At 47.5% G+C, this 19064-nt stretch overlaps 1 protein-coding gene across 5 annotated transcripts in view; it reads left to right on the forward strand.

The window, feature by feature from the left end:
* The first annotated feature begins 324 nt into the window (after positions 1–324).
* The window catches only part of RHBDL3 (rhomboid like 3), a 118954-nt gene continuing 100214 nt past the window's right edge, over positions 325–19064 (forward strand). For 2 of the 5 annotated variants that reach the window (XM_044983724.1, XR_006572978.1), the window contains exons 1-2: positions 341–848; positions 5455–5478. In XM_044983724.1, the coding sequence (XP_044839659.1) occupies positions 729–848; positions 5455–5478 (144 nt within the window). In that variant the 5' untranslated portion in view covers positions 341–728. Of the gene's footprint in view, positions 849–5192; positions 5278–5454; positions 5479–19064 lie in introns of those variants that run through there. The other 3 variants (XM_044983727.1, XM_044983729.1, XM_044983726.1) reach the window with 3 other exon arrangements.

The following is a 19064-nucleotide window of genomic DNA, read 5'->3' on the forward strand; positions in this document are numbered from 1 at the left end:
GGCTCCCACGTGCACTTTGCCGCCCGCCCGCGATCCCTGGCGCGCGTCTGCGAACTTGCCCCTGCGGCTGCCGCGACTCGCCCGCCCGCCCGGCTCTGCAGCCCGCGGAGCCGCCTGGCTGGGAGACCGCGCCACGTCCCTGTCGCAGCCCCCCTCCCGCCGCGCCCGGAGCCGCCGCCGCCCCCCCCCCCGCGCTCTTTGAACGTCCTTCCCCTTGATTTGCAATTCTGGGCTCTGCCTCCCCCGGCTCCAGAGGAGGCGCCGCTCCCGCCCCCCCCCCCCGGAGAGCGGAGGAGGCGAGCGCAGCCCGGCTCGGGGGCCACAGCGCAGCCGGCTCCCCGCGTGGCGCGCAGGTGCTGGCTCCGGGCGGCGCGGGGCGAGGGCGGCCCGCTTGCCATGACCGGCGGGCCCTATGCGGAGCGCGGGGCGCTGTGCAGGACCGCGGCGGGGCGGCGGTTCCCAGGGGGCCAGGGCTTTCCCGAAGGAGCTGGCGGGGGGCACCCGGCCCGTCCCGAGCCGCAGCGCACGGGCAGCCGCCGCCGCTGTCACCGGCATGTCCGCGGGACGGCTCCTGCCTGCGCGCCCGGGAGGCTCCCTGCAAGGCTCGCCCCGGCGGCAGGAGCCCTGACGGAGGCGGCGAAGCTCGGCCGGGTTTGAAAGTTTGCCAGGCACCCGCTAGTTTGAATCGCTGTCAGGAGCCGCGGGGCGGCGGGGGGCCGTTCCCCAGCATGGGAGACCGGCGGCCGGAGACTCACGCCAGCTCTTCCCCTGCCGTGGCTGCCAGCTCCGAGGCGGAAGAAATAGAGGTTTTGGAGTCGGAGGATGTCTTGCCTATGGCCACGGAGGATGTAAGTTTCATTTCTCCCCCCTCCATGCCTCAGCGGTTTTAATCGGATCATGCTATTTATAACTGAACTTCAAGTAGGGAGGAGGGTTGGTGACACCGGGGAGAGGGGAAGTCAGCAAGAATAGAGCCCCCCCCACCCCCAACCTGTTTGAATTGCCTCCGTCCTCCATGTCCCTTAACCACATAAGCCACTGGTGAAATCAAGGGGCGGGAGAGCATTTCCAATGACTTTTCTGCCTAGAGCCAAATCTCCCCCCAACAAATAAAGCTGGGAAGGGGGAATTTCGATGGTGCCAGCAGCCTGCTGGCTGCTTCACAGATGAGTGTGAGGATATGGTCCCTGCCCCTAAAAGCTTATAATCTACTATTATCTACATACATTGAGACTGGGAATCCAAAGGGGGATAAGAGGGTTGGACACTCAGCTGCCATTGACTTTCAGCAGGAACCCTGTAGTTAACTCCACTTAGGTTTCCCAGAAAAATCCCCATTTTAGGCTTTTTTTCATCTTAAAATCCTTTACAAATATTCATCTCTTCTGTTGCTGTGCTTACTTTATACTGTGCATTTTTACCATCTAGAATCCATAGGAAGTTAAGTGTTGGTGGGTTTACTTAAACCCATGACTATCATAAATATTTTCTGCCACTACAAGGTTGTTTCTGGTTCAAGAATATTATCAAGGAATCTGTCCCTACAATAATTTTAGGAGAACTTTATAACGAGCGCCACAGGGTCCATGTTCAAAGTGTGTGATCTGATGTTCTTTCATTTTCATTGTGTGCACACACCGCCTTAAATTTCAACCTTGTTCCTGGTAAGCGGACTAATTTAGTTGTAAGCCTTAATCTCTAAAGATTCTTAAACAGCGAACTTCTTATTTACCAAGAGCAGCATCTCTGTGTTTATAAGTCTGAGAACTCATCTTTCCTCCCTCCTCTCCCCCCCCCCCCCGTCCCGTCCTGTGCAACTTCCCTTCAACTGTTCAGAAGAAGATTTAGGGATCCTGTATCTCTCTTAACCCATGGATAGTAAAAGATTAATTGCTACATGATAAGGAGTGCATTCATACTGGGGAAAGTATGCAGCCAGCTAAGCACTTACAGAGCTGTTCGTTTCTCTGACAGTTATTCCATTGGTGTTGCTACAGTTAGGCTTCTAATTATTCTGTTTCTGACTGCGGTGTCCTGCACTTCCTGATGCAAAATCCAACTGGTCAAATGTAGGGGGCTGATCTGCCATCGGTGCTTGAGTAACTCATTAGCATCAATGGGAGGGAGACTAGCCAGACCCTTTTGAAATGTCTGAAGCATTAAGCAGCAGTACAGGGAAGTGATGGAGGAAAAAAAACCCTTTATTTCCAGGAGCCTTTCACATCTCCATTGGAACCCCTTAGACCCTTGTGAACTCTCCCTGCCTCCCCATCCTGCTGTGCATCCCCCAACCTTTGAACAGTTTGTTTATTTAGTTTATGAAGCACAAGACACCTCACTCTACCCATTTAGCTTTGACCCCTGTTGACCTGTGGAGTGGGGGACCTGGCACTGGAATTCCAATCCAAGTCTCCCGTATCCCGGTGCAGAATGCTGATACCGGGCTACCAAGTGGTCTTGATGCTTTGAATCTTCTAGAAGTAGAGATGGGCAGTGAAGTGATAAAGTGCTGGGATCGCCTAAGATGAAAGATGCTGTGTAAGGACCTGATTCAGTGCTGATAGTAATCAGTGGAAACACTCACATCATGGACTTCAATGGGTGCTGGATCAGGCCCTAAGGTCAAAGAGTCATTTGTTATTTAGGCTTCAGTCTGCATTACCAATCTATTTTTACAGTCCTGCTGTTTCTTGGCAGGTTATTGTCCCCAGTTGCTCACCCCCTGCTCCCAGTGACTGGGAGACACCAGTGCTCTCCACAGGCAGAATCTGATGCTCTTCATATGAATCCCGCAGTGTAAATACTGAAATGTTGTGGGGATTTTCCCTGTATAAAAGTGCTTTACAAACATTAGTGGGCCAATCTGGCATTTCTCATGCGCCAGATGAACATTCACTCCTTATATGCTGAATTATTTAGCTGGAAGTTTTGGGTGCATGAGGAAATCAGTATCATGGCCCAGCTAACCATTGCAATGTCTCTTAGGTAAGATAAGCAAAGAACCTACCTAATGGCAGATGGAGGAAGCTGAAGCAGAGAAGTATAATAATAATAATAATTAATTAATACATTTCTTGTAAAGTGCCTTCCACCAAGGCACTTGGGGCATCAGCAAGAAAGAAAATTAAACAACATTTATAAATACAAAACATATAAAATGATCACCCTGTATAGCTATAACATTCAGGGGGTGGCTTGCCCAGAGTCACAGAGAGAAGTGAACAGATTCTGAATGTTTTCTGTCCTCCTGGGCCTATCCTTCTGGAAGCATCTAGATACTGGTTTTATACTGGATTTCTTTCCCAGAGGGTAATAAACCAGGTATTGTTAGTTGCAGGAACTGAGTTTGTTTCTGGGTTTTAGCGCTATATATGATCAGCAGCCAATCCCCATGTGTAACATTACATGATTAGGGTCCCAAGCCTCCCAGCACTTATTTATCCAGAATCATGTTTTTGGGTCTCTCTGGTAAGTACTGTAGCTGCTTAGCTGGCCTTTAAGAAAGAGAGTTCTGGTTTCCTTTCTGCTGTGGAAGAGAAAGAAGCAAGCAATGCCTTTGAGCTACTCCAGCCTGCTGTAGAATCCAGTCATTGATCCTGTAGTGTGCTCAGCAGCATCACCATGTGTTTAAAGTCAACAGATGTTGAAAGTGCTGAGCATTGGGCTGGAGTGGACTCTAGCAATGGGAGAGGAAGAATGGTCTCAAGGGAAAAGCACACAGCTGGGTGAGATCTGGATTCTAATCCTGGCGCTGCCACTAACTTGCAGTGTGACCTTGGGCAAGTCACATAAAGCCCACTCCAGCTCCTGTAGAAATCGCTCTGAGATCTTTCCATTGACTTCAGTGGGAGTTGGAGCAGACTTTTTAAAAGTCCCGTGCCTCAGTTTCCCCATCAGTAAAATGGAGATAACACACACCAACCTGAAGAAGTGCCAGGAATCATTTATGTACCATCTGTAAATAAAATGTTACAGAAGATGTTGTGAAAGTCCCCCTCCCCCATGTAATCAGTCAATAAATTTCAAGTTGGGATTAGCAGGCTGCAGAACACCCTCTGAAAATTAAAACCGTTGTGTTAGGAGCACACCCAAGGCCAAACTGGCCTTTGATTTTCTTTCTCTCTCCTTTTTTTTTTTTAATTGGAAACTTGAGATAAGCTCGCTGGCTTGTCTGCCAAGAACTGACACAGTCAGTCAATTCTTATAGATTGCTAATCACTTAAAAAAAAAAGGGGGTGAGGTATACAAGGGAGGTTATGCTGGCACAGCCTTGGCTGCAAAGGAATTTGTCATTACAGCACTTGGAGTGATATTAAACAAAGCCAGGATTTAAAATATCCTAAAACATTAAAGCATTGGGCAGATTTACAGGGACAGTTGGGAGTTTATACATGAATATCCACTCAAACAACAGCTTAACTAATTCAGTGGGAATTCAGTGAATTAATATTTAACCAACGGTCTCTCCAGTAGGTAGGCAAAGCTCCAAAATTGATTGGAGGGAAATATTCCTTACTCAGTAGCTAAGACTTTAACCAGAGCTCTACTCTGCATATAACAGCAGATGCATTTTGCGCTTGTGTGAAATCTGGTGCCAGTATTTTTCTCACCTTGCTTTCATAAGTGAGGGAGACACAAATCAGGAGTGTTGTGCTGGGGTAGCCAGCTGGGGAGATGGGTATCAGTGGGCTTTCAAATACTATCCTGGGACGAACTCTTCTAGGGACCCTGGAACTAGCTGGGTTACCGTGTCACCCTCACATTGCCACATGACTTCTCCTCCAACTTCTTCCTCCTCACCATGACCCATATGAATGAGGCAGTGTGACGCTGTTATGTCAGGCTTGAAAGCCCTGCTGGGGAGCTGTCTGTTGCTCAGGCCTCCTCTGTCCTGATGGATTATGAGCCTGATGGGGGATGCTGAGGTGAGAGCTTTAGATCTGAGGTTGTGTAAAATGTAGCCAATGATTAGCTTCTTTAGTGTTCCCAAAGCACTCAAAAGCTACAGGTGTGAGTGCTAAACACGCACCTGACTCTGTATGTAGAGAGGGGATTCTCAGGTAACTCCTGCAGGGTTCTTTTAATTGCACAGCTGATGTCCCAGGGTTTATTGGGCAAACCCTTGGCACTTGACACCCCTGAAGCACTACAGAGGCATTAAGCCTCAGAACGCCTCCCCTCTGCCCGGAGATGCTAACATTATTATCCCCGTTTTCCAGATGGGGTCACGAGGCACAGAGAGGGAATGACTTGCCCAACACCTCACAGCCAGTTACTGTGAGAAGCAGGATTAGACGGCAGGAATTCCTGGCTCCCTATCCCTTGCTTAGTCCACTAGATCATTCAATTATTTGCTTGTTAAAGTATATTTCCAGAATGATTTTCACTCTAATATAATTGCTTATACCTTTTTTTCCTTTTTTCCTCCTTTATGCATTGCCTCTTACCTATCAGCACTGGAAAGCTCTGTTTGATCAGGTATGTGAACAATTCCCATATTTTATCATCCTGCTTCTGGTGAGAGAGGCTGTAACCCCTGCTTGCTTTCCTTTGTACATTAGACTTTCCCCTCTGCGCTGTGCTGCTTACATTTTCAAACTAGGCTTTAACGTGTGGCCCATGTGAAATGAGTTTGGCCTCGATCCAGATCCCAGCGCGTTGGTGCCCGCCTGAGAGACACCACCACTGCAGTTACCTGCCCACCCCATCCCCATTGGCAGTGCCCGTTAGTGCAGCTAAGGTTCTGAATGGGCCCTGGAGACGGAACGACCCTACTGTCCATAGAGGTGATCTCCCCCAGGTCAGAGCTGAGGTGGGGTTGGGTGTGTGTGTGTGCGCGCGCGTGCTTGCAGTGCTACCAGTTGTGCTGTTCCTGTTCTCTGGCTAGGGGACCTTACTTTCCAAGGCTGTCAATCCAGCACCTTCATGATGATTGCTACATTCTTTGGGCTAGATCCTCAGCTGGTAAATTGACTTCACTGGAGCTACTTCAGTTTATGCCAACAGAGAATGCAATCCTTTAATTTTAAAAGTAAAAACAATCACGTGCATCTGTTTCCACAGTGAAATCCCTAATTTTATCATGTATAGGAACCAGATCCTCATCTGGTGTAAATTGGTGTCGCTCCACTGACGTAGATGCTAGTTATAGCATCTAAATTATAATCCATGCTCCAGTTTCTCAGTTTGGAGCGTGGATTATAATTTTAGATGCTATAACTAGCATGCTTGCTTTGTGGCATTCCTTCCATCTAGCACCATGAAATGCTAAGTAGCTATAACCAGGCTTTTTCTATGGTTACCTCCTTGACTTGCTTCTAACTGAACCACTGTGTAAATGAAACTGTAAACTATGGCTCTTAATGCCATAGACTTCTGTGTGTGACTATCACCTTGTGTAAGTGAGCTGTTCCTTTTACATTGGCATCATTCTATCTGCACTAAAGTTCTGATGAGATTTCTCCACTGCTTTATGAGGCAATAACGTTGTTCCTGAATGTGAATAAACTACAAAACCAAAGGCTGTGGTGCAGCCTCCTCAGAGGGGTGCCCTTGTGGCCAGAGGTGTCCTGTTATATTCAGTAAATAATCTGACTGCTAGCCATGACGAGTGTCCGTTTATAACCCACTAAGCCGTGATCTATTATTAATCCATAAATCTAGGTTGAGTAGCATTTGTCAGTGTGCTGCACCATAGCCAGCTGGTGATTGGAGGCGTAGTAACTAGATTATTGAAATGGTCAATCATATTTAAATCTCTGTAGTATGTTTTAATTTGTTAGCATTCTGTGTATGAATGAGGATTGCTCACATTCAGAAGGCAGGGGTCGCAATAGGAATCAGTCGTTAGTTGGGTTTGAATGTTTGCTTCAACCATTCTGAATGCTTCCCTGTTTCAAAATTTTGCTTTACTTTGGGGCATATCCTGCAAGCTCCCTGACCCCGCACTGAAATCATTGAATCCTTGCAGGATGGGGCTTTTGGCTTGTAGCTGACGGGCTCAGAGAGGAATCGGCAGGTTCCAACTGGGGTGCAGAGATCTTGACCGAACAGCAGCAGTGTCATGTTTTTAAAATGTCTTGATGGCAGTTGGATTTATGGTACATTTCCCTAATGACAAGGGAAACAGACTGTTAATCAAAATCTCTCATAATTAGCCACATTTGAATTAGGGCTGCAGCTGAAATTTAAACCCTGTCCATAAGGCTTTATTATGAAAGAGAATGCAACCCACGAAAAACCAGTCCCAAATCCTGAGTAAATCAATACAGCCTTTGTTGCCTATGGGCAAAAGCAAAAAAGCAGACGTCTTCCTTCAGCATTATATCAGTAAGACAGAAAACCCATTAGCTTAGCAATGAATAGTGAGATTCTGTTTGCCATGAAACACATTCCCTGTATCCAGAAATTCACTGCACCAAGAGAGGAGTGTGTTTTGTTTAATGCCAACTGGAATCTGTGTGAAACATGAGGTCAGTACAAGGGATTTCTGCTGCACTGGCTAGAGAACACAGATGCACTGAAACATACATCTCCGTTGTACAGTGCTAAACTTGACTCCTTCTGCATGTTTGCCTGGAGGGCGAAACAGGTGCCCAAGGATTTTGTGTGCATTAAAATAAAGGGAGGACCTATCTGTGCTGTTACCACTCTGATACTTGGCTCAAGATAGGTTAGCTGAAGCATGCAGGTCTCTCCAGTCACTCCTGTGGAGAAAGAGAACAGCTGGGGAGGAAGAGAGCAGGTGAAAGCCCTGGAGAGTGGTTGTGGGAGCCCTTGAGAATTCACAGGTGGTGATCCAGCCTCTGGCTGCTAAGGCAATGGGACTACCGTGAGGATAAATGTAGTGATTAGAGCTGCTTGGAAGATGATTGCTCTCCCTCCCCCAAGAATTTTTGATTAAATATTTTTAATTTTTATTGAAAAAAGGTCTTTTAAATTTTGGGGGTTTCCCTGGGAAACTGGACATTTCTCAGTTTAAAAGTACAAAATTTGGGGGTTGACGTTTTTTGTGTGTGTAAAACACCCAAACACGAAAACAGAAACTTTTTGTCAAAGGTTTCCGTTTAATCAGAAACCATTTGTGTTAATGATAAGATCTACATATTTGTTTGGATGAAAAATGTGCAACTGGCTCTAGTTTGTCTCTCTGATCACTGCCACTGATCTGTGTCGCCCCCTGCAGAAGTGTGAATTGCGCCCTGGGCAGCCAGTCTGAAAATCCTGGCAGTTGAGATGAGAGTTGTGCAATCTCTGTTATAAACAAGTAAAATAAAAAAAGGCTGGAAAACAGGTGGGTTCAGAACTGAGTGCTCTTCGGTGAGGTTTTTATATACCAGGCCCAGGGTGAAATCCTGGGCTTATTGAAACCAATAGCAAAACTTCCCTGGACTTCAGTGGGGCTGAGCAAACAGATTTTCGGTATTCCAGCTCCTATTCCACAGAGTCCATCTGTGATGCATTTTCATTTGGGGGCCATGGCCCTTAGCCAGTAGTAACTCATTGGTTACTTTTATATGGATTCGTACATTTATTTATTGTGCTCATAAACACCCCCGACCACGCACACTTTAGCTCCGCATCTGCCACCTCCCATGGGGCTCAGGCCGTGTTTGAGCGCTTCACACATTCGTTTCCATTTAAAATCCTAACTCTGAACAAAGTGAGGGCTCTTCTTTTCCTCCCTCAGGTCTCTTGGGTTTTTCCTCATTTGCTTTTCATTTGGAGAGGTCTCATTTCTTGCTAACCATTGAGATGGATTACATGGCAGGTGGGGCAGAGAGACAGCTTTGGGGGGCAGATCTTGGCAGTGTGAAGGCAAATGTGGCCATTGTCTTTTGCCTTGAGTAAATAACACCCTGGTTAATTCTCTCTCTCTCTCTCACTGAAATGAAGGGGTGTTTCTCAATTCCCATGTGGAGGTAGAGTTGCCTGAAGGTTAAATTAGAAGACTGTGAGTCAGGACCCTGGGTTCTTTCCCCAGTTTTGCCACTGGCTTTTTCTGTGGCTTTGGGCAAACTACTTAACTTTTCTGTGCCCCAATTATCCCCATTTCGGGAATGAGTGAAACTTAATCACTGTGATAAAGTGCTTTAAATCTTCTGATGAAAGTGGGCTATAGAAATGTGCAATGTTTATTGTCACAACAGACCCACAGTTGTGCTGTTCCCCTAGTGGGGAGAGTTTGGTTTTTCAGCAGCTCGTTGGTCAGGTTTCAAAAGCTGGAGTAATTCAGACCAGGTGTCACTTTGTCGAGGCCTCCGTGTCTGAGCTGCCAAGGATCGGTTCATGGGATGGGTTACCATGTCTAAGTACCCACTACCCACACCTTGGTCTGTGTCTGTGGGTGACAGCAGGGTATTTGCTTTAAATAGACAAAGCCTTTGCTACCCCATCACCTTGGTTCATCTGACTGTGAGTCTGGGCTGCATTTTTGTTGCAGCTGTCTGAGAAGGTATGGATTCTTCCATGAAATTTCTACGTGGGTGTGATGGTATCGGAGAAAAAGAGTTTGCTGAGAATCTCAGGAGATGTGTGGGCAGCTAATGGGAAGCTGGAGCTCAGTACGAACTCTGCAGACATACCACAGACCAGACGAGGCATTCTTGTCTGTGCCAGAGAAAATTAAATTGACGACAGTAGTGTTAGGAACAGGTGCAGCTGAGCCCATTTTGCCGCCATTTCAGAACCATGGTTAAAAGCTGCTCGCAGCAAAGTCCTTGCTGTTTGCCTTATGACAAGGAATAGGTAGCTTTCTTGGAAAGGGCCATTTCCCTGCAGTTGTGGAGACGCAAACACAACAGCCTTGTGCTAGTGCATGAGAAAAAGGACTACAACCAGAAAGTGAAAGTGACTAGGCCAGCTTTGAGGAGTGCAATGCGAAAACCAAACAGTGTAAACAAGGGAAAGTCAATGACACTTTTAAGTCCTTTCGGCTATAGGCCTGGATCCTGGATGATTGAAGGTGAAAAGTACTTTGCAGAATTGGGCCCACTGATGAAAGTTGGTGGTAACTCAGGCAAAGAGTTATTTTTAAGTAAATAATTTTTATTTTAACAAATAAACACAATTGAACACTATCTATTTCCCATGCTATTAAAGAAATTCCAGTTTGTTCATGTGGACACTATTGAGTTAAAAATCACACTTTTTAGATTGAATTATTTCCCCCTACTCTTGTTCCAGGAAAAATCTACTGGCTATGTCTAGCAAAACCTGCGAGATAGCATAATTTGAGGTATTGACAGTGCTTAGCGTATGGCCAATTTTTCTGTTTGCCCTGTAAAATCACTTCTTCCCCCTTCTTTATGTGGGTCTTACACATGGCAACAGGGATGGGGAAGAAGAAGATGGTGGTTATCAAACTGCAGAAACTGACAAGGGGCTCAAGGAGATGAGGAGTATTTTCTAAAACTACTTTTTAAGTTCTTTAAAACATCGGCTAGATGTCAAAGTGTTGCTATTCCTTTAACACTAAACATCTTTTGGCCAATCCTAATCATAACAACTGTCCCTACTAAGCATAGTGTGTCAACAAACAGACCTTATGGGATATAATATAAACTAGAAAACACTCCTGGAGGGGGGTAATTATTTTTTTAAATGTGGACTAAGGATCTAATCCAAAGTGTCAATGGACTGACTCTTGCTGATGCCAAGGGGCTGTGGATCAGGCTCTAAAAGCAGCTCATTGAATTAGGCACATTTGTGGGAGCGAGGGGATTTTTCCTCCTTCCCGACCAAGATTGGGCTTGTAAAAGGGGGACAGAAACTTAAAAGCCGGGAGAGCTCATTTGATACCGCACAGAGGGGGCTCTGCATCTGTCCCATACCCTGAAGTCTAATCTCATTTACAGTTGTCAGTGTGGCCTGTTGGAGGAGATGAAAGGGAGAAGACAAGGAGGCAGAATATATTAGCCTCGAGCAGAGGGTGCTGAGAGCACCTGCCCCATTACCTTGAGAAGGGGGCAACGGCGGCAGCTGGACATGGGTCATCTGCTGCTCTTTGAGGCGCGCTGCCCATGGAACACACGATTAATGAGTCAAGGGAGGGTCTATTGTAAGCCACAAAGACTCGGGACTTAAGTAGGGCTCTCAATCCTCTTTCTTCCCGCAACCGCCATCACTTTACATTTCTCAAGTGGAGTAGGGGCGGCGCAGCCAGCCGCTGTCTGAGACCACAAAGCCTCCCTTTCTCCTCCCTCCCCAAACTGCTGCTGACCTTTGTCACGCAGCATTAACCTTTTGACTCTGCCATTTTGGGCTTCGGGTTGGAAAAAGTCAATGGAAATTAATTGCACTGTGTATGGTTTTTTTTAAAAAAGAGAATGTGTTGGGAGGGTAGGCGGTGGTGTGTCGTTGTTTTTCTTGAACAATGAGAAGTTTCTTCTGTGCTGATACTATATGGATCCCTCTTTCTTATAATAATGATTCCATGGTGCCCTTCCATCTGAGGGTCTCCAAGTGCTTTGCAAACATTAAGCCTTCCAGCACCCCTGAGAGGTGCGTATTTATCATCGTCCAACTATGAAAGAAGGGAAACTGAGGCACAGAACAGCCAAGCCTTGCTCAAGATGGTGCAGCTGGTCACTAACAGAGCGCTAATCCCCTGCTTTAACCAGAAGGCCCTCTTTCGTCTCCCTTGCGGGCCCAAGACTGCAATCAACTAGGAGGAGTGGGTAGGTGCCCAAGAGATGGGGAAATGCTACCAGGTGTGGTGAAGACAGATAAATGTAGTTGATCTTAAATGCCTCATGAGTCAGATTTTTGAAGCCAGGTGAGCACTGCTATGAGCACTCACATCAGGTGTTTCCCTTTAGATGGCCATCTATCTATATAAGAACAGCCATGCTGGGTCAGACCAGTGGTCCATCTAGCCCAGTATCCTGTCTTCCAACAGTGGCCAATCCCAGGTGCTTCAGAAGGAATGAACAGAACAGGCAATCATCAAGTGATCCATCCTCTGTTGTCCAGTCCCAGCTTCTGGCAGTCAGAGGCTAGGGACACCCAGAGCATGAGTTTGGGTCCTTGGCCATCTTACCCCAGTGGAGACAGGGACTCTGGCAGGTGGGACTAGAGGAATGGATGCTTCTGGCCATGACAGTGATTTTTACACTTTCACGCACACTCGTGAGTGTGCTCTCTCTCTCTCTCTTGCTCTCTTTACAAATTGCTGTGAATCGCTTCTGATTTTTAAGGGGAAAAACGCGGGTGACAAATTTCCAACCAGACCTACTGGGCAGACTGGCTAAAGGCAGTGGAGCAGTGCAGGTTGTGGCAGGGCTGATTGGCTACAATGAGTTGATCAGTTCCCCTCTTCGAGCTAGGGTGCATGTTTCTGATTCCTCCCCCTTGATCTAAGTTAAGAACCCTGCCCTTTCTCTCTGCTTATTGCCTTTCACTTGCCTGCATCTCTCCCCAACAATGATGCCGGAACCAGTGGCTTTATTTCTCTTTTGGCTCAGCTGGCACCTTGGGAGGATCACCTGCTGGGATATCTGGAGACTATAAAATGGCTTATGGGCTGTGGCTTGCCATCTTTGCCCTGACTCCAATGGGAGTTTTCCCTGTGCAGAGACTGCATGTTAAAACACTGCAAGCACTTCCTATTTGATTTGGCCCAAGTGTGTTAGGAAACTGTAATAAATATATTTAATGCACAGAAAAAATGCTAGAAGGATGAGTCCAGTCTTAAACAATTCAGTCAAGTTTGTCAGCTTGATGCATCTCTGGATTTGTAAAGCCTTGAGGAAGTTTCTTTACAAAAATACATTTGTTCCCCCTTTCCATCTCTGAGATGCCTGGGAAACCAGATGCGCTGGAAGTCAAATTGCACTCAGATGATTTTACCTCAGCGTTGTCAGTGTGATTTTCAGTGGCATACTTACTCTTCCATTTCAGTTTAATATGCTGAGTGGGTTTTTTAGATACACGCTTGTTCTTACTAATGCGTTGTTTGGAACATCTCGTCCTGCATGTGAAAAACCATTAAGGCAATATTAATGTTTAAGCTTGTGTGTGGTTTTTATCTTATTTTATTTATTTTTTTCTTAAAGTCTTAGAGGCAACATGGCCAAATACTGCTATGCAAATTGCCTGTGTGCTCAGTCTCACTCCTCAGCACTCTGATATGATTGCGGGTGCTGTCTCTATAGGAACAGTGCCAGCTGGCTAGCTAGTCCAAATAACTTGGAGGTTTCTCTTCCTCCCCACCCCCGCCCTTATCACTTATGCTTGTCACATTTGAAAGGCTTCCGAAGTTACCTTTCAAGAGATCTAGTAGGTGAGCACTTTCCCCTTAGACATGAAGGTCTCACTGTGTTTGTATAGGGCAGTTGTTGCAAACCCACAAGTATATGTTTAGAAAATAAATGCAGCTGTGGGTGTGACAAAATCCAGGAAATGCCTAGCTGAGGCTATGATCTGCCTCCAGTTCCTCACTCTGTCTAGCTTAGTGGCTACACACACTGGTCTGAAAACTGTTCAGTGTCTGATGATGCCAGATCTCCTGAACTCAGAAGTGTGCAGACCTCCTAGGCAGGTGATTTGGTAGATGGCATTCTCTTCTCGGAGCCGGTCATTTAGCATAGTGCTAGGGGCACTCTGAGGATGGAGATACCATGCTGGGGTGAGGGCAGGCCTTGGAGCATTTGTGTTAGTGTAAATTCCAATGACATTTTTGCAAGAGTAGTCACTAAGCCTAGTGCCCTGGCCAAATTCCCAGCTGGCTAATTGTGTGCTGCTGACAATGCTGCAGTTTCACCTGGAGAAATTGGATCTCACTTCCCCTGTTGTGTGGGGCTTGTTTTTTCAAAGGCCCCAAGAGAGTTAGGCACCCAGCTCAGTGAGAGTTGGGTACCTAACTCCTTTAGGTCTCTTTGACAAGGCCAGCTTATGCTGTATACAGTATATTTGAGCTCAGGCCCTTTTCAGCTACTTCAGCCCAGCAGGCAGTGCAGCCGCTGCCGTCTGACCCAGGGCTGTTGCCATATCATGCCAGTGATTTCTAAGCAGGTCATTATGCAAGAGGGATGTTCCACTGGGTTGCCGTCTCGCTGCGCCCCCTTGTCAGCTGCACTCGGGCTAATCCACAGAGGACCTGCTCTTGACTAATAGGCTACGCTTGTCAGGGTGACTACCTGACACCATGCATGTCACGCAGTTTGCTTCTGAGAGGGTCCCCAATGGGAGTTCATCTTTCACTTAAAACACAAAGATCCCTGGCAGGGTTGCTATGGGATATGATTATAATTGGCACCGCGCATATGCTGGGGCCTTACTCGAGGTCAGGGAACCATCAGATGAAGGAGTCTCATTGCAGCTTTTAATTCTCTCTTCCCTCCCCAAACCCCAAAATAAACCCCTTGCATTGGTGAGATGTTTTTCCCCCCGCCGTTGCTTGGGAACAGCTGTGCGGGGCAACCTTACGCTGCTGGTGACCAGAGTAATGATGGGTGAAACTGATGTTAAACAAGCCCAATCAATCTTCCCTGTAGAAACCATTCTTCACGGTCTCTGATATTTGACATACTGTGTGTAGCATCTGCTTTGGAGCTTTTGGGAGGAGACAATCAGATGGGAAAAAATAATCTAGGTAGTCAGAGGAAAAGCCGAGGGTCCGATACCTGATGGCTATTGATAAATCTCTGGAGCCAGGCCCTTCTTGGATAGTTCTTTACCTAGGAGCTCTCCCCTCCCTGCTGTAATCCTTTAGTTATAGAGATGTGGCTGAGACTGAGGCCTGGTATACACTATAAAGTTGGGTCGACATAAGCTGCTTTATGTCGACATCATGATGTCAGTGTCTACACTACGATGTTCCTCCCACTGATGTCACTTGCCTGCTATGTTGACTTAATTACTCCACCTCCATGACAGGCTGTAGAGAGGTGTAATGTAGACACTACATTGCTCACGACGACTTATCTAGCCTCCAGGAGCTATCGCCCATTGTGACCGCTCTGGTCGCCGTTTTCAACTCCGCTGCCCAGAGCAGTCACTCTGGTGCGGAGGCGAGGACATGCTGCTTTTACAAGTTGCTGCATGTACCTCTTGTTATGCAAATGTACCTCTTGTTATGATCACAGAGTGATATCCCTCCACCCTTTTCCCCTGTGCTTTGAACTTTGCAACCCCTTCCCAAGACAGCCTGCCCTAGGATTGCAGTGGGATAGCTACTCATGATGCAGTCAATATAAGTGCTGCTGCTGTGGGCACGCTCCACCGACACAAGGAGCATCGTGTCGACATGCATAACCGACATAGTTACTGCGGTGGCTGTATGTCCGTTTAAGTCAACTTAATTTTGTAGGGTAGACGTGCCCTGAGACTAACAGAGACCCTGGCTTCTGCAGCAAACTAGCTTCTGGCATCTGACTGTGATGAGATGGTTTGCTGGGGATATCCTGAGGGTGGACAGACAGACAGACCGCTTGCTTCCAAGACAGAGACAACCATCTCAGCCCAGGTGAAGAACGGGAAACATGATACAGACCAGCACAAGAGCTTAATCCTGCGTGGTTCTGAGCACACTGATCCTTATTCAGCAAAGCACTTCCCTAAGTGATTATATGGGATAATTCAGCTACTTAAAGTTGGGCATGTGCTTAAATACACTTTGCTGGATTGGCACCGTAGTGCTGGGGACCTTGCAGGACTGATCCCTCAAAGAGACAGGTGATATGCTCTACCATCCAAAATATTGGAAACTAAATGTTTTATTTCTGCTGATTTCCTGCCAGCCTTTCACAGGAGCTTTCATTTAGGCCTACATTGGGAGCAGGAGCAATTGACAAGGATTATTTTTTTTCCCCTGACTGCTTTGCTAGAGCCCACCTCATCTATAGACTGGGTTAATGCCACAGCTTTTAGGAAAGGGTAGAAATCTCTGTTCAGCCATGTTTGAGAGCAGGGCCGGCTCCAGAGCCCAGCGGGGCAAGCACCCGCCTGGGGCGGCCCTTTCCCGGGGGGGCGGCAGGCTGGGCCGGCGGACCTGCCGCAGTCATGCCTGTGGGAGGTCCACCGGAGCCCCGGGAGCAGCGGACCTGCCGCAGGCATGACTGCGGAGGGGACGCTCGGCCGGCGGCTCCAGTGGACCTCCCGCAGGCATGCCTGCGACAGCTCAACCGGAGCCGCCGGACCAGCGAACTGCCCACAGCCGCGGGAGGTCCAGCCGAGCCGCGCGACCAGTGGACCCTCCGCAGTCATGCCCGCGGGAGGTCCGCTGCTCCCACGGCTCGGGGGCGCCTCCCGGGCATGACTGCTTGGGGCGGCCAAATTTGTAGAGCCGCCCCTGTTTGAGAGAGTCCTGGTTGTGATAACATAGTTCTGCCCTCCAGGTGGCATTGGAGTCTGAGGTAGGGGCACTAGCTTGGCTCTCATCTGGGTTTCTCCTGATTTCCTGGAGTGCAATCAGTTAGCAAATGCTAGAGGCAACAGCAAAGCTCCTTGCTGGGTGAATCCTTTGGGAAGGATTGTGGAATGCTTTGGGAATCCAGACATACACCGAGTGGCTGGCTGGCATTTCTAGAGAGACTCTATATAAGGATGTTGTCAGTTGACATCTTTTTCCTTCATGGATCTTCCTCCTTCCTTTCCTATAGCACTGGTGCCTATTCTCCCAGCTACTCTTCCTCTGTGCTTCTGATAGTGGAGACAAAAGGTGATGTTGTCTGACTCCTTCGTTCATGTACCAGTCATTTCAGCACTGGGAGCTGTTTGTTTTGTGGTACTTCAGAGTCAGCAGAGGGAGCTCACACATTGTTTTTGTGGGTCCTGCAAAAATGGTGGTTTTATTTCGGACTTTTTTTTTTTTAATTGAACAGTCCCCTTGGACAACCTGGCTTGGGAAGTGTTCCCTCCAGAGAAAAGCTGTAGCCTGTTAGCAGAGCAGGGGGTTGGAGGTGAACTGACACTGCCTTTGCTGTACCGCTTTTGTTGATGTATAGAGGATGCTGGTGTCCAGGGAAATCAGCCAGTTCTAGCTCTAAATTCACTGCTTAAAGAATATTTTTTTAAGCCATTCATTTGCTTTGCCATTTTTTGCATTCTGCTTGCCAGTTTGGAGAAGTATATCTGGGTCAATGTAACCCAAAATAGGGTGCGTGTGCATAATGGCTCTCATGTCTGTCAGCATGTTCCATAGTCCGGCATCTTACCTTTGTCGTCTGCCCTAGAACTCCATTATAGTAAAGTGGCTAGGATACGGTTGGCTGGGTTACCGAGAGTAATATGGGATGGAGCCACACACACCCTGTTTGTCAGTGAGAGTCTCCCCCTCCCCCCTCTTGTGATACAGTTGAACAAAGCAGCAAGTTCCCAGCCTGCAGTCCTGTGAGGAGATTTACTTTTGTTGCACTGAACAGTCCCTTGACAAAATCCATACCCCACAATGTCACCACTGAGGACCTTCAGAGGATTCGCTAACATTGTGTGTGTGTGTGAGACAGCCTCTCATCCTGAAGGAACCCGCTGGAATACAGCTAAGTGAATTTCCCACTGGTTGCACTCCAACCAGGACAGCAACGCTGGGGCCTCTGAAGTGCTATCTGCATGCACCACAGCTAATAACATGCTGAGTGGGAGCCTTTAGCTTACTTTCATATACTGCCTTGCATAGCATCTGTAGAGGAGTGCGTTAGGCGGACAGCCACTCCATCCCACCCTTCACAGCAGAGGGGGATAAGGCCCAGGACACCAGAGCAAATCATATCTCTTCCCCAAAGGTGCAATGGGCTGTTTATACACACACACCTGATATGGGACACGTGTTAGGGCAGAGACCGTGACACTGAGCTTTGCCTTAAGGTCATATTTATGGGTTCTTAATCAGCCATGGTGTTAAGGCCACGTAATCTCTCCAGAGGTGACAGCCATCAAGGAGAACTCCCCATGGGGAAGCGTGTTTACAATTGCCTCCCCAAAAGTTGGCCTGTGTATTTGAACCAAGCTGTATCCTTCTCCTTTTGGGGCCCCCACGGTTGAACTCTGGCATGATGCATCGATTTATAGGACAATTTAGGATTGCTGTTGGTGGCCGAGAAGAGCTGGAGCAGAAAGTCATTTGCTGGCTGCTGATTTATGAGCCTGGTAAATAGTCATTAAAGGTGCAGTGAGAATTCTCTGGGCCTTGCTTGGTTCCAGTTGGCTAGCAGCTCCATCCCACTATTTGACCGTGTGGAGTAATAAAGCTGGGAAAACTAATTAACTTCTTGGCCTACTGAAAAACAAAGTACTCTGCTCTTGCAAGCAACCGTGAGTTTATGGGCTAATAATCCCGTGTTAATGACAAAAAGTGTAGCCACACAACACACAAAGTGTGGTCCCTTTGGCTTCTTCTAAGGCCAAATGACATCTTGGAGAGCTCTGCCTCGCTGGAGATAGCTTGGAGTTCAAGGTCTATTGTTACACTTCATCCTTTTAATTATTCACCTGGTTGAGGCTTTAAATGAAGCTACCCAGGAAGATTCTTTGCAGCTTTAAACAGGCTGAATAATGTAAAACAAACTTAACCCTGAGCTTTATTGATGCTCAATCTGCTGTGGAGGACACTGGGTCTGGAGTGCCCTAAGCACTCTACTCCCCTAGGGTCCATCTCTGTTTGTTATTCACAGAGAGCCTCTTGCTACAGTATCTGCTGCACCAGCCCTTTCCCTCCAATGGTAATAGCCGGGGATGAATCGGGGTGGAGGAGAGCATCTGTAGCTTCCCATGAAGTTAATGGGAGAACCAGGAGTTCAGCACCTCTCGGATTTGGCCCTACCAGAGGAGGGAATTGCACACCTCGGTGATGATAAACGAAGCCAAAGGCATGATGTTTTGGGAGTGCCCCACTGCCCGGCTCCTGGCATTGTCTCTGCTGAGTGAGGGTTGCTGGAATATTTGTCAATAGGGTCTGGAGAATCCCGCTTTACTCTTCCCTGGAGTGGTTCAGTGGGGGCGGGAAAGGCGTTCAGTTCTCCCATTTGTTGTTCTTGGAATCTGAGTCGTGAAGACAATCTAGAGAGACGCCCTGTGTTGTTTCTCTCTCTTCCTGCATTTTTCACCAGAGAGTTTTTCACTCTCTC

Source organism: Mauremys mutica, chromosome 12, assembly GCF_020497125.1.
Source record: "Mauremys mutica isolate MM-2020 ecotype Southern chromosome 12, ASM2049712v1, whole genome shotgun sequence".
Lineage (NCBI taxonomy): Eukaryota > Metazoa > Chordata > Testudines > Geoemydidae > Mauremys > Mauremys mutica.